We start from the raw sequence: 14364 nt of genomic DNA on the forward strand, positions 1-14364 counted from the left end.
ACTCTATCAATACTGCATACAGCTGAGTTACTGGCAAGAGTCCTGCTGCTGCAACCCCAACCTCCGCCAGAGAGAGAGAGAGAGAGAGAGAGAGCAGGAGTGAGTAAAAAGAAAGAAGGGGTAAAAAGAGAGGGTGTTTATGAAAGACAAGCACAAAAGTGTGAGAGAGAGAGTAAGAGAGAACAGTTCTTACAAGCGCCTCTGCTTTCTGCTGTGTGTGTGTGTGTGTGTCAGAGGTTTGTGGTGGGACTGTGTCTTGATCTTGGGCTACTGCAGTAAAAGCGCGAGGAGGAGGTAGGAGAGGAGAGTGCTGCACTCTGGAATTCTCCACAGGAAAGAGGAATAACACCAATCCAGCTTCACAGATAACATCTGACTGAAAACCTTGTGAAATATCAGCGGGATCCACACCTCTTGCCTTATGCAGAAAACTCTGAGCACACCTGATTGAGACAGGACCAGGTGAGTAGTGATCATGAACTCTCAGTTTATTAATGTTATGCAATTCAGATTGTAATCTGCTAGAACATGGACAGTGTCTTATCAGATTGAATGAACTTCTGCAAGCAGATAAGATAAAGGAAAGCTCTGTGCAGTACGTGTGATATCTGAGGTTGAATTTTGCACTGGGAAGCGGTTTGGTCATGTACAGTAGCCTACGTTGGTGCAGATTTGAGGTCCACAGCATTGGAATATTATAGCATGGTGCATTGAGATCTCAGATGATGGATGAACTTGTGTAAACTTTAATCCTCTCCATCTACCTCAGCTTAGTTTTTCTGTCGATTTACCCTATTTGGGGTTCTCACAATGATGAAAAACCTAGAAATATCAGGAGTTTTGAAATTGTGATTTCCATTTCCATTTCAATTTTACTTTTGATTTACATTTAAGATATTAAATTAAGATTTAATCTATGGCTCTTTGTGGGTGCAATCATTATACACATATTTTTTTAAACAATAAACAAATGATTAAATCTTCTAAATACATAAATACACATTAAAATCCTTATTCGGTAATCAAGAATGACAGGAAAATCATAGGAATGTGTGGGAACTCTTTTCTAAATCTATTTTCATGTTTTACACTAAAAAAAATCTACTATTTCTAAGGGAAAATTGTTTTAAAGTAAATCCTACACCTTCTTTTTTCAGTGTATTGAAGATAAAAAGAATATGAAAGTACAGCTGAGCTTTACAGTATAACAAAATCTTGATATTAAAGGATATTTCAAGATTTCTCCCATTCCTGTACAGACTTAAAACGCAGTGTGCCTGTATTCTTTTTGTTTTCCTGTGGTTTGTATTAAAATATAAAGAATTTTTGCCTTTAAGGTGCATTTGAACATTTTGGCCAAATATTTTTCAAGCACCATTTGCTTTGACTGTTAAAGTGAATATGCAAGTAACAGCTAGAATTATAAGTGTGTGCCTTAACCTATCTAAATTCCACAACCAGATCAGCGCTGAACTCCGCTGAACGTCTGATTATGGCAAAGGCTTACAACGAGTCACACACTACTTCCAGCTGAACTCGAGCAGCATGTAAAACACATCAAATGTCAAATATCAGAAGAAGCCAGAGGCCCACTTGGGTCATGATTTTTGTTTGTTTCTTCTTTTCAGAGCTCGTAATGAGGAATCTGATTAGCTGTAAGCCAGTATTTGAATTTCATTTGCACTGTAATAATCCTGTGGCAGCTCGGAGTGATAAACTAAGTCAAACAAAAGCCTCTTTACATCTCACTACAACTCAAGACCGCTATTGTAGTTTTGGGGATTAACAAAGGAAATTTTTATTGCTCAGACACTGTTCTTTAAGGGGCCTACGGATGGACCCTGGGGGCCCTTGGATCTGTGACCTTTCTTATTTAGATAGTCCACTTGAGACATTCCACTTAATATGAGTAACTTTACCACTACATGTCAACTAGCAGTCATTAGAGTATTAGGAGACTGCCTGCTTAATAACTGCTAACTCTATATTTTGATGCTCTCACAACAGACATTTACTGACTATAAGTAACTTTGCAACTATGTCAACTTATTCTATAACCCTAACTTAACAGTCTACTAATACTCTTATGAGAGTTAGTTGACATGTTGCAAAGTTACTTATAGTTAGTAGAATGTCTTAAGTGAACATTAGACAATGGATTGGCTAACATAAACTTACAATGGGCAATATACTTTTAAAGCATTTATTAATCTTTGTTAATTTTAATACAAATCTAATTGCTCATTGTTTGTTAATGTTAGTTCACACACAAAAAATAACTTTTGATTTTAAAAATGTATTAGTAAATGTTGAAATTAACATTGGCTATGATTAATAAACGCTGTAGAAATATTGTTCATTCATTGTTAGTTAAATAATGTAGTTAACCAATGCAAACAAATTAAACCGTATTAGACTTATAATTCAGACTTTGGCAACTTTGCAAACCTTTTTATTTTATTTCATTTCATTTTTATTTTTTATGTTTCAGCAGTTCTCGTTCCTATAAATAAAAAATGCATTGCATTTATGACAAGGTGCCCATCTCTTAAAACCTGTCCGAAATTCAATACATTTTTCATTTATAGGAACGAGAACTGCTGAAATATTACAGGCTATCATTAATAATAATCAGGCTATATCATAAATGAATATCAATCTATCAATGCGCTTGTGCTGTTTCCTGACATGCAAGTCTCTAAATGATATATCTAAGTGCAAGCATGTCATTGTTTGCTTGTACAGCACATCTGTTCAGACTAAATACAGCAAATGCTTACAGTACATGGCATCCCTGACTGAGGGTACATGTAAATGTTCTGGTGTAAACACTCAAACAATGCTGTGATGCTTTGCCTCTATTCCTCTAGCATGTTGATCAAACAGCTGAGCTGCAATGCCACTGGTTATGGTGGTGTTGTTTTTGAATAGATCTATAGCAGTGAATGGAAAAGGGAGAGAGCAGGGTGAAGGTTGACAAACATTAGGTGTGGTTCTGCTTTGTTGTGAGTGTTCGCACTCTGATTTATCTTCCTTCGATCAGGGGACACTTTATCCTCTTTAGATCAGGGCAAATGACCTAATGTTTAACCAGAATACACTTCATACATAAGGACTGTTGACAGCTTCTATGATCTTGCTTCAAATTATTTCCACCATCTAATGTTTGAGCATCAGATTCACCTTAAGGGATTTTTGTCAGTAAAACTTTATCTGCCAGCCAAGTTTAGACTCAAAATATCATCCCAAAGAACATTTTTATTACTTGTTTTTATGGCTCCTGAGAAGATATGCGACCTTCCTTGGATAATTTAATGAGCAATGTTTGAGTTGTATTGAAATCTCTGACTTTTGGTCATTCTGAGCACAGTTTGAGACATTGTTGAGGTCTCTTCTGAGATTATTGGGGTCTTTTTCTCAGGAAAACAATCTGAGCAGCAGCTAAAGTTATATTTGCTCCTTATTCTAGGAGAAATGAACAAGATCGCAGTGTTTTTTATTGGTTAGAGTTTACTGGGGAATTTTTCAGAGGTACTTGAATTGGCCACACCCACTGGAAGTTGAATTGAAATTTGAATTGGATTGACAGGAAGTATAATTTACTAAACAATTCAAAGAAATTCAACACAGGTTATGGATTCTGTGAAATGAAGTGTGCTTCCACTCTGTCCCAAACAATGGAAGTTCAATTCTTAAATATAAAGAAGTATATAGAAAATAGAATACAATTTTATAGGCCTACACTACCATTTCATATTTTGGGGTTGGTAAGATTTTGAAAAGTCTCATAAAGGCGACATTAATGTGATAAAAAAAAAAACCACACAGTAAAAACATTAATATTGTGAAACATTATTACAAATCAAATATAACTTTTTTCTATTTTAATATATTTTAAATGTAATCTATTCATGTGATGGCAAAGCTGACTTTTCCGCATCTTCAGTGTAAAGAAACATTTATTTTATTATTATTATATTTTATATAATATTTTTGTAGAACCCTGATGCATTATTTTCAGGATTCTTTGATGAAAAGAAAATACAAAAGGACAGCATTAATTTGAAATAGAAATATTTTGTAATATCATAAATGTCTTTACTGTCACTTTTGATCAATTTAATGCCTCCTCTCTGAATTTAATCATAATTTTTTTTAAAAGGCCTATTAAACTGGTAAACTTTCAGACAAGTGACTAGCCTTCATTGGAAGTTTGTCTTGACGATCCTTCCATTTCTATTTAAAATTACACTCATTGCAGTTTTTATTTATTTATTTTAGTGCATTTTAATTAAGCTTTTTCTAATGCAAATTTAATTCACAGTTCAATTCTGCATGCTCAACGACTGTGTTATTCACTACTTTTTTAAAAACATTTTCTCATATTAATGAATGAATGATTGACACTGTGTGATAACACCAATGCTGTCATGTATTTACAGCTGACACATGTTTCCATTTGTGGAGTTACATATAGTTCCTGAAACCATCCACTGCTCAAGTCATGACTGTGGGCTCGCGTGTCAGTCAGAGTCCAGGTGATAAACCGTGAGTGTGTGTGTGTGTGTGTGTGTGTGTGTGTGTGTTGTGTTGTGGGTGTGGGAACTAGGAAGGGGACAAACCTCCGTCCAGAGAAGCATTCATTCAAATGTACTGGGTGGGACATTTCCAGTTCTTAGCAGCAGAAAAGAATGATGGATTGGAGACAGGCATGATCATACAGTAGGTATATTGTTTTTGTCATTGTCCTGTCTGGAATCTGGATAAAACAGCGTCAGTCAGTGCTCAGTGTGTGGACAGTTGTGCTTGTGTAGGTTGTCTCTCAAAGGCTTTCAGGAGGAGAGAAAATGCTTTTGCAGGCTGTTTTTTTGGAATGGTGTTGCTCGTTTAAATGAAATGGCTTTAGATTGTGGGCCAGCGCTGCTGTTATAATGCAGTCTTAGGCCAGCTTTGCTGATACATTACAGTATATTGAGCTGTAACTTGCAACTGTCAAAACGATTTGGGTGGAACAGCAGGGGTATAAAATTAAAGTCTGCTGGATCAGTAAAGATCCTGAGGGAGCCAGTGTCTTTTCTGAACATTCCCATAAGAAAATATGACTGCTCTTTCATAGTTCTTGAGACTAAATGGAATTAATTATCAACTATGCTTCCTAAAATAGACAGAAATGAGACGGTAGTAGACATATAGGGTAGTTACACATAACATGCTCTTTGGCTTTTTTATTAACAGCATTAGTATTTCAGGTCACACAGTTTCGAGTTTTTGAAAGAAGCCTCTTCTGCTCACCAAGGCTGCATTTATTTGACCAAAAATACAGTAAAAACAGTTATACGTTGGGAAATTTTTTATTTATTTATATATTTTATTTTTAATCACCATTTCACATTGACAAGTTCATTTTTATTTTTACTAATACTATTATTTTTACTAATTTGTTTTATTAATTATTTAGTCTCTCAATTAACATGATCATAATAAGACATAATAAGATTTCATGTCACCTGCTTAGTAATAGTTTTAGCGCCATACACTTTTATTGCAATATATGAACAGAGTTATGAACAAAGTTAACACGACAGTAACGTATAAGTTATACGTTTTTTTTTTTTTATTGCGACTTTAAAGCAGGCTCTAAGGCCCCATCCACACTACTGCGTTTTAGTTTAGAAACGGATAATTAAAACGAATACGATCTCCGTCCACACCAGCGTTTTAGCTGCGTATTAGAATTGATCTCCGTCCACATTAAAACGACTGAAAGCGCGGATCACGTGACCATTCACCAACACTGGGCATGCGCGTGCCGGTGTAAACACAACTTCATTGATAAAATTATCCCACCATGCTCTGGGTTAACCCCAAACCGATGCTCCATGTACGATCAACGCCACCGGGAATTGTCACACGGGAATTGTCACAGATCGCTCGAATAATAGCTTGACTCCGGCGCATGTAGGCAGTTATAGCGTTGTAAAATGTAGAATTTACTTGTACAACTGCTGCTAGCAAAGATATACGCCATGACTGATGACACCCAATCATAGAGCCGAGCGTGAGCCTCTACTACGTCATCGTTTCTGAAGTCCTCCGTCTTGACCCGTCTACACTAAAACGCCCTCCGGAGATTAAAACGAAAAATGGATCGGCAGCGTTTCTAAACTTCTCCGTTTTGGGTCTCCGTTTTTGCCGTTTTAGTGTGGACGGGAGGTGCAAACGTAGCAAAAGGTCTCCGTTTTTAAACGAAAACGCAGTAGTGTGGACGGAGCCTAAGTGACCCTATGAATCACCCATAATTTAAGCAGGGTTGCCAGGTTCACAGTTTTTCCCAACTGTAAACATTATTAGTAGCTATTAGTTCTGATAAGAAACAAAGTCTCAGCTTTCAAATTCTGTCCATTTTATCACTAAATTCAAACAATAATTGGTGTTCTGATCTCTCAAATGTGACGTGACAGATCGCTGTAGCATCTCAGTTCAAGCAGTTAGTTGGGAGAAATGTTTTTCCCTTAAGAAAATCATACTATCAGTATCGGCATTCTGAATAATTGGTATTGGTATCGGTGGAGAAATTTAGTATCGGTGCATCTCTAAAATATACATTTGGTAGAACCGCTAATGTACTGTATCTAAGAAGTGTGCAGAATAAGGGCATATATATATATAGTCTTTTACAAGTCATTTGCTGTATCTTATTGTGGTAGTGAGTCTGCCAGCCTGTTTACAGCAAAGAGTTTTTGCTTTTGGCTTAAGGACAGACATAACCGTAAGCGAGAGGGAGAACTGCGTCATATGTTGTGAAGGCTGAAAATCTGATTAACCTACTTTAGGGGAAAAAGTGAAATATTTGGGGCTTGCTGCCCGATTTCCCAGAAAGGACAGCAGTTGATCCTACAAAGAAGTTGGTACGTGACTCACTCAATTGTAAGCAAAGCAATGTGACTATGTAACACTTTTAACAGCCTGTCCTAATCAGTAAGGAGTATTGTGACAAACAAGTAATGTAGTAAAGTTGTTTGTTGCTTAGTGGGGGAATCTGATGCAACCTGTCGTCATCTGATGCAACATCGACATCGACAACTTGTATTTTGCTTTAATAAAGCTTATTTTAAGATGTTTTGCATTGTGATATTACGGCACATTTTCCTCTGCCATTCTCAATCATTACTATAGTGCAATAAAATGTCATTCTCATTACAAAAAAAACAAACAAGATTTATTATTATTCATAGATCCGTGTATTTGTTGGACTGCCTTTAATTGCTCATTTAAATCGAAATAATTTTATAATTGTTTTTTATTCATTACTGCATTACAATATTGAGCATAAAAGAGAATTACACAAAACTGATGCTAATGAGAATTTGCTTTATTTTCATGAAAATAATGTCACAATGGGCTTAATGCAAAATATAATTTTCTTAAAGCATTTCTTTTGATTTTGGAGTGAATTGTGACAAGGACATGTTGAGATTCACCCTATGAGTAGCTTTTAGTGAGGATAAAGGTTTACTGTAATTGATAGATATATAATAAAAGGGCACGGGTGAGAGAGAGAGAGAGAGAAAGAGAGAGAGAGAGAGAGAGAGAGAGAGAGAATTAAATCACCACCTTATTTATTTACCTTCATGTAAGCCATAAACCATAATGCATTATGCACAGCTTCTATAGACAGATTCACAGTTGCTATGGAGATTTTCATAAATTCTTCAGGAATAGCAGAATTGGCTATTTTCTGGCAGCAGGAAGAGGGAGGCAGTCTATTTTTTGCTTTTTGTTACAGGCAGTGATGCTTTTGGGATTGATAAAAGTATGTTTTTTTTTTCATACTGCTAATCTCTATTTACAATAAACAAGGCAGAGCAGTGCAAAGCTCTGAGAGCGATAAGAGGAGAATTTAGTGCCAAGAGAGTAAATTCGGTTCATTTGAATTCTTTTTCACCTTTTAATGCGATTCACTTTAAAATGTACATATCCAGCATAACATCAAATCTATTTCTTGTGGCAGCTCTCAAAGCTTGTGTTTGAAAGGTTCCCAAAGTTTGGTGATTCTGCTTCTGCTCCTGTTTTGTTTGTGGAACATTTCCTTTCCTTTATTAAGGCAAACTTTTGTTTTTTACTCGCCACTTCACAGACCTTTGGGTGTGATGTGAATATCAAGTGGCTCTTGAGCTTAGACACTGATGCTGAGGCATTTAAGCTCATGTTATGAGGCTGAAATCAGTCGTTTTTATATTGAACTTTTTTTTTTCATCCTCCAGTAAAACAGAAACAGAAAAAGAAAGTTGTGTATTCTGTAAACAGAATACTTTGAAATCTGTGAAACAACAACTTCTCAAGTGTTAGTGAAAGTACAGATGTCAATGAGGGTAATGGTTAACTCTGGAAAAGGGCTGAAAAAAGATTCAAGTGGAAAACTGAGAACAATTAGAGTTTTATTTAAAATGCATGCACATGCATATGTAAGAACACACACTTTGTCATTCCATATCTGATGATTTTTATCTGATGATATAATTTTAACACAAACATTACACCTTCACCTTTAAAATGAACTCTCCAATGGGACCAATTGTATTTCTGTCCCCATGATGGATTCTTGGAATTCTCCAAGATGACTTTTGAATTCACTGTCCCACTCACCATGCATACCGAGATCATAGATCAACGTCAAACATGCAGTTTTCTTGATTCATATAGTTCGTATTGAAGCAGCAAGGGGTACTGAACACAAGGGCTATTTGCAATAAAATTATAGTAATGTGATAAGAACCGTCTGACCTTAATGTTACATTCTGTTGGTTAGCTGGGTTTCCATCATCATCTACACTTTTACAACATTTGCATATCATTAGACTTGACATCTGAAGAAGAGGCAAAATGCAGAACATTTTTCCTGGGAAAATGAAAAATATATGACCTTTACGTGCGCTCTCTTCCGTTCTATGAAACATGAAATGAATGCTTATACAATGTTCAGGATAATGGCGAAAGAGCTATTCTGTACTGTCAATGTGTCCTGCAAAGAAAAGGGTTTAATTCAAACTATAGTCTCACATAGCCAGATCACAGGGCTCCCACGGGTCCTTGAAATCCTTGAAATTTTGTGAATCTGAAAAAAAAAAAAAATTCAAGGCCCTGGACATTTTTTTGAAAATAAACATACATAGATACAGGTCCTTGAAAGTGATTGAATTTATTTTGTGCAAGAAGTTTTCTGGAAAAAATTCCATATTATTCCCTCCGGTCTGCTAATGTGTTATTTCGCCAACAATTCGTGGCCTATGCATACTAGCTTGCTTGATTTACGTTAGTTACCTGCATTTACGTGTTACGGCAAGTGTTTCCCGCGTGAGGTACTTTGTGTTGTACGTTGCCATGACGTTCATGCGCGCACAAAACTACTACGATGGTACCTCAGCGTTTGTTGTTGGACACAACAAATGTGTCCCCACATTAAGTCCTTGAATTTGAGGGTATTGGACCTGGAATGTCCTTGAATTTGGTCTGGGAACCCTGTATATAGTTTATAGCCTGTCCATGCTGCACAAAAATAACCAAAGTCCAGGCCAGAAAAAAGTAAAATGTACCCAAACTTATGAAATTCTAAAATCATTGTTCGGATGTCTGAATAGAGTCATGCTTAGTGCAATGGACCTGTATTTGTGTTTGTCAGCTGTATTCATTGATATTGCCCCTGCTGGGGTGGAAAATGGTCAGTTTGAATGTTGATCCAGGCTGGAGGCAGGTTAATGTTGGTCTGGTAGGGTGGATTTGCTGTTCACCAACAAAACTAACCTGATGAAGCTGTTTGGCCGAGAACATCTTGCTAGTTAAACTTGTTATAAGCCTTGTGGGGACACCAGCATATCAGCCTCCAAAACACAATAAGTACTGGTCGGGCTGGTTCAATAACAAAGCAATGGTGTATAAGAGGAAACTGTAAATTAGATGCACACAACCAAACTGTTATATTTTGTCTATTCCCAGGCTGTGTATCATGTACAGTCAGTGATCTCTGAGATGGCCGTGTGGGCCAGACGGGCCAGAATTTCCCCCCTGCAGCGCTGCCACCACCTCCTCCAGGGCCAGCGGCCCACCCTGTGCATCTGATCCGCCCAGCCCCGCTAACACCCACCCTGGGCTTCCCTCTCATCGGGCCACCTGGCTTCACTCCGGGCCCATCATGGGAGGATGCCTTTCCAAACCCAAACCAGGTGATGAGCATATAGAAAACCCTCAGTCTGTGTAGTGTTCCCCGTCGATTAAATCCTGTAATAATTGAGACTTGTGTCTCCACTCTCCACCTATATATAGGTCAGTTAGCGTGACCCCTGACTGCTGTTGTGATGTGGCTTTCCTTTAGTGCAGGAGGAATTTTAATGCTCTTAATTGCTGTGTTCAAGAGGATTAGACAGTGGAATATGAGTTGTGTTTCGAACGTTTCGCAATGTATCGCCGTTTCTCTTCTATGGCGACTGGGGGAGGGGGACTACCCAGGGGCACCGAAACGACTTTCATCTGTCCAAAGACTCAGTTGTGAAAGTGTGATTGTGGGTGTTGGATTTCAGAGGGCGCAGAGTGAAGCAGAACGGCCCAAGCCAGTCAGTCACTGTGCTTGGAAATAATATTACTTTCTATTCCGTTGTGAGCATTCAGTATGTCAGAGCACCAGGATCACTAGGAAGTTGATTCACTCAATGATTTTATCACAAACTGTTCTTGCAGGTTAATCTATTACGGTTCCTTTCATCTCAAATACAGTGAATGTGGGTCATTCTCAAGAAATGGTGCCATTTGGGCCGGAAAAGATTTTTTCAGCAAAGACGCATTAAATTGATCAAAAGTGAAATGACTGTTAAGACATTTAATGTTACAAAAGATTTTTATTTCAAATTAATGCTGTTCTTTCTATTCATTAAAGAATCCTGAAAAGAGCATAAGAGTAGTTCAAACGAAATCTTGTGCGGTTCAACACGGACCAAAGAAATGTAAACGAACCAACAACGGGACATGATCTTACAAGATGCGACCCTAAAGAGGACAAAATGCCCATCACAGTTCGGTGCAGGCATCAGATTCGCATCTCCTCGCAGCAGATCTTTGTTTGTGTGTGTGACGGAGGGATTTCTGCCGCTGTTGTGACTCCTTTACACATTTTTATAAGCTCTTCATGAGTTTGGTCAAAATACCATCATATGTAGCTACGCACATACAACGAGCACATTTATCCCAGCACACAGCTCTCTTTTGGATGTTCGGTAAGTTCCATCATGAATTACACGTAATAAAAACTGACCAATCAGGTTGTGAACATTCCTTTAGGTTCGGTGTTAAAATGCCAGGAGTGTGAACACACCCTTAAAATGTATGCACTACATACCAAGACTTTTTTTTTAAATTGTCAAATGTCAAATGCAGTTAAAAAAAGAATGTGAGAGAAATTCTGGATTTTTTTGAGGAAAACTTAAATACTTAATATTAAATACTTTAATCGAGATAAAAGCAAGTTTTAAGAATTATTATTATTATTTTTAAGAAAATTTAAATGTAAATAAATGGGGAAATGCAATCTGGCTAATATACTGATGAATTTTTTTTTTTAAATTATATTTATTATTGAATGTATCACTAAATAGAATCCACCAAATAACATGACTATGTTTCTGTATCCTGTTACATTTTATCAGTGTAAGAAAGTCATAAATGGTACCATGTTTTAATAATTATTTGTATGTAATCAGTATTTCAAACTGCTCCCAAAAAAATGACATTTGTTAACTTTGAAGAAGTATGATGTTGACTCCAAATCCAAATTAATGAAAACCTTTCAACCCGTTTTGTTGAGCTTTCACTGAAATTAAAATGATCAAAGGTAGAATGGGAATGGGAACATGGTGTAGATATTAGAGCACTGGACCTATTGCTCAATTGAAGCTCACTGCCGAAACGACTAAAATGTACACACCTTACACATATTTCATGATTGTCGTTTATGCCCATAGATAATTTCTTTCTTGTAGGCTAAATAAGGGAATGAGTAATTGAGTGCGTTTTCTTCCATTAAATGAGCCCTTGGGGAGTATGTTCTCTAAATGATCTGTCAGATGTTATTTTCTCTGTTCTGACACTGAAAACAAAGCGTCTGGAGCCAGCTCTGTGATGGCGAGTTTTCTTTCCTTTCCTCTGCCGGCTCAGTCATCTTGCATGATTTTCCATTGATTTTAATTAAGCTTCACTCAGCAGGTGTGAATTCCTGTGTGATTAAGGCATAAGAAGCAGGTCCTCAGCACATTTTTCCAGCTAGAGAGAAAGCCAGCAAGATCGGACTGTAATGGAAGCACATTGCACAATCACCTTCGATAAAGACTGTATACATTAAATAGTCCTTCACTTTTCAGTGTTCTTCTCCAGCTTATTATGCTATTTCTACAGAAATAAGCACGGTACTTATACACTTAAAAAAATAAGGTTCTTTATTGGCATTTATGGTTCCACGAAGAACCTTTAACCGGAAATAATTCTTCAATGACATTGCTGTGAAGACCCCCCTTTGGGGCCTTTATTTTGAAGTGTATATTAGGTTCAATTTCACTTGAATTTGCTCTGAAACATCAAATGTCTGTCTGAAGCTAATTTCTTAATGAGGTACCTACATATTAAAAATGCTATCTATTTTGTCATTGCACATAATTTGCCTTGGGAGTTCAATATGGCAACATATAAATCCCAATGCATTGTTATTAATTGCTTCAATTAAAGATGACAGGGGATTAAATTTGAATTTAGCAAACAAATCGATCTGTTATCTAAAGAACAGAATCTTGTCTTATTCTCTTTTGTACTTATATCATGCAATCTTTTTTGCAGTAGAGGTCAAAGTTGAGCTCAATCTTTTGGACAAAGAGAAGGAGGTGGACCTGATGTCTCCTAATGGAAAGGCCAGTCCATTTTCAGAATGCAGACCCAACGGATCTCTGGGACACTGTTCTGATGAGGACAGCATGATGCTGCGGCCGCAGCGCAAACACAGAGATTTCATAGAGGCGTCTGTCTGCCACGTAAAAGACCTTGAGAATGGACAGTAAGTTTTTATTTATTGCTCCTATAGGGATTTTTTTAAAAGTCTTTGTTACAAAGTTATAAGCCATGAACCAAGTCAACTAGCTACGAGGCGAATAATAACATTGCAAACTTTGATTTGAAGCAAAAAAGTATTTGAAAATCGGCCAAAAAGACAAAGCTACAAGACTGTGTACTTAACGGCTTTAGTGAGGGAATGAACAACAAAGCATTGTGAACAGCATAATCGAATTAAAAACCATGGAGAAATAAGAAAATTCAAAAATGTTGATTTTATATACACTCACCGGCCACTTTATTAGGTACAGCTGTCCAACTGCTCGTTAACACTTAATTTCTAAGCAGCCAATCACATGGCGGCAACTCAGTGCATTTAGGCATGTAGACATGGTCAAGACAATCTCCTGCAGTTCAAACCGAGCATCAGTATGGGGAAGAAAGTTGATTTGAGTGACTTTGAACGTGGCATGATTGTTGGTGCCAGAAGGGCTGGTCTGAGTATTTCAGAAACTGCTAATCTACTGGGATTTTCACGCACAACCATCTCTAGGGTTTACAGAGAATGGTCCGAAAAAGAAAAAACATCCAGTGAGCGGCAGTTCTGTGGGCGGAAATGCCTTGTTGCTGCCAGAGGTCAGAGGAGAATGGCCAGACTGGTTCGAGCTGATAGAAGGGCAACAGTGACTGAAATAACCACTCGTTACAACCGAGGTATGCAGCAAAGCATTTGTGAAGCCACAACACGCACAACCTTGAGGCGGATGGGCTACAACAGCAGAAGACTCCACCGGGTACCACTCATCTCCACTACAAATAGGAAAAAGAGGCTACAATTTGCAAGAGCTCACCAAAATTGAACAGTTGAAGACTGGAAAAATGTTGCCTGGTCTGATGAGTCTCGATTTCTGTTGAGACATTCAGATGTTAGAGTCAGAATTTGGCGTAAACAGAATGAGAACATGGAACCATCATGCCTTGTTACCACTGTGCAGGCTGGTGGTGGTGGTGTAATGGTGTGGGGGATGTTTTCCTGGCACACTTTAGGCCCCTTAGTGCCAATTGGGCATCGTTTAAATGCCACGGCCTACCTGAGCATTGTTTCTGACCATGTCCATCCCTTTATGGCCACCATGTACCCATCCTCTGATGGCTACTTCCACCATGTCACAAAGCTCTAATCATTTCAAATTGGTTTCTTGAACATGACAATGAGTTCACTGTACTAAAATGGCCTCCACAGTCACCATATCTCAACCCAATAGAGCATCTTTGGGATGT

General features: G+C 37.6%; 1 protein-coding gene across 3 annotated transcripts in view; it reads left to right on the forward strand.

Moving 5' to 3' along the window:
• LOC130088111 (apoptosis-inducing factor 3) overlaps nt 1-14364 on the forward strand; it is a 42311-nt gene continuing 27947 nt past the window's right edge. The window contains exons 1-3 of one of the 3 annotated variants that reach the window (XM_056254733.1): nt 1-462; nt 9994-10220; nt 12874-13087. In XM_056254733.1, coding sequence (XP_056110708.1) covers nt 10190-10220; nt 12874-13087 — 245 coding nt within the window. In that variant the 5' untranslated portion in view covers nt 1-462; nt 9994-10189. The remainder of the gene's footprint in view (nt 463-9993; nt 10221-12873; nt 13088-14364) is intronic. The other 2 variants (XM_056254734.1, XM_056254736.1) reach the window with 2 other exon arrangements.

This window comes from Rhinichthys klamathensis, unplaced genomic scaffold, assembly GCF_029890125.1.
Source record: "Rhinichthys klamathensis goyatoka isolate OS25496 unplaced genomic scaffold, OSU_Roscu_1.1 h1tg000114l_1, whole genome shotgun sequence".
Classification (NCBI taxonomy): domain Eukaryota; kingdom Metazoa; phylum Chordata; class Actinopteri; order Cypriniformes; family Leuciscidae; genus Rhinichthys; species Rhinichthys klamathensis.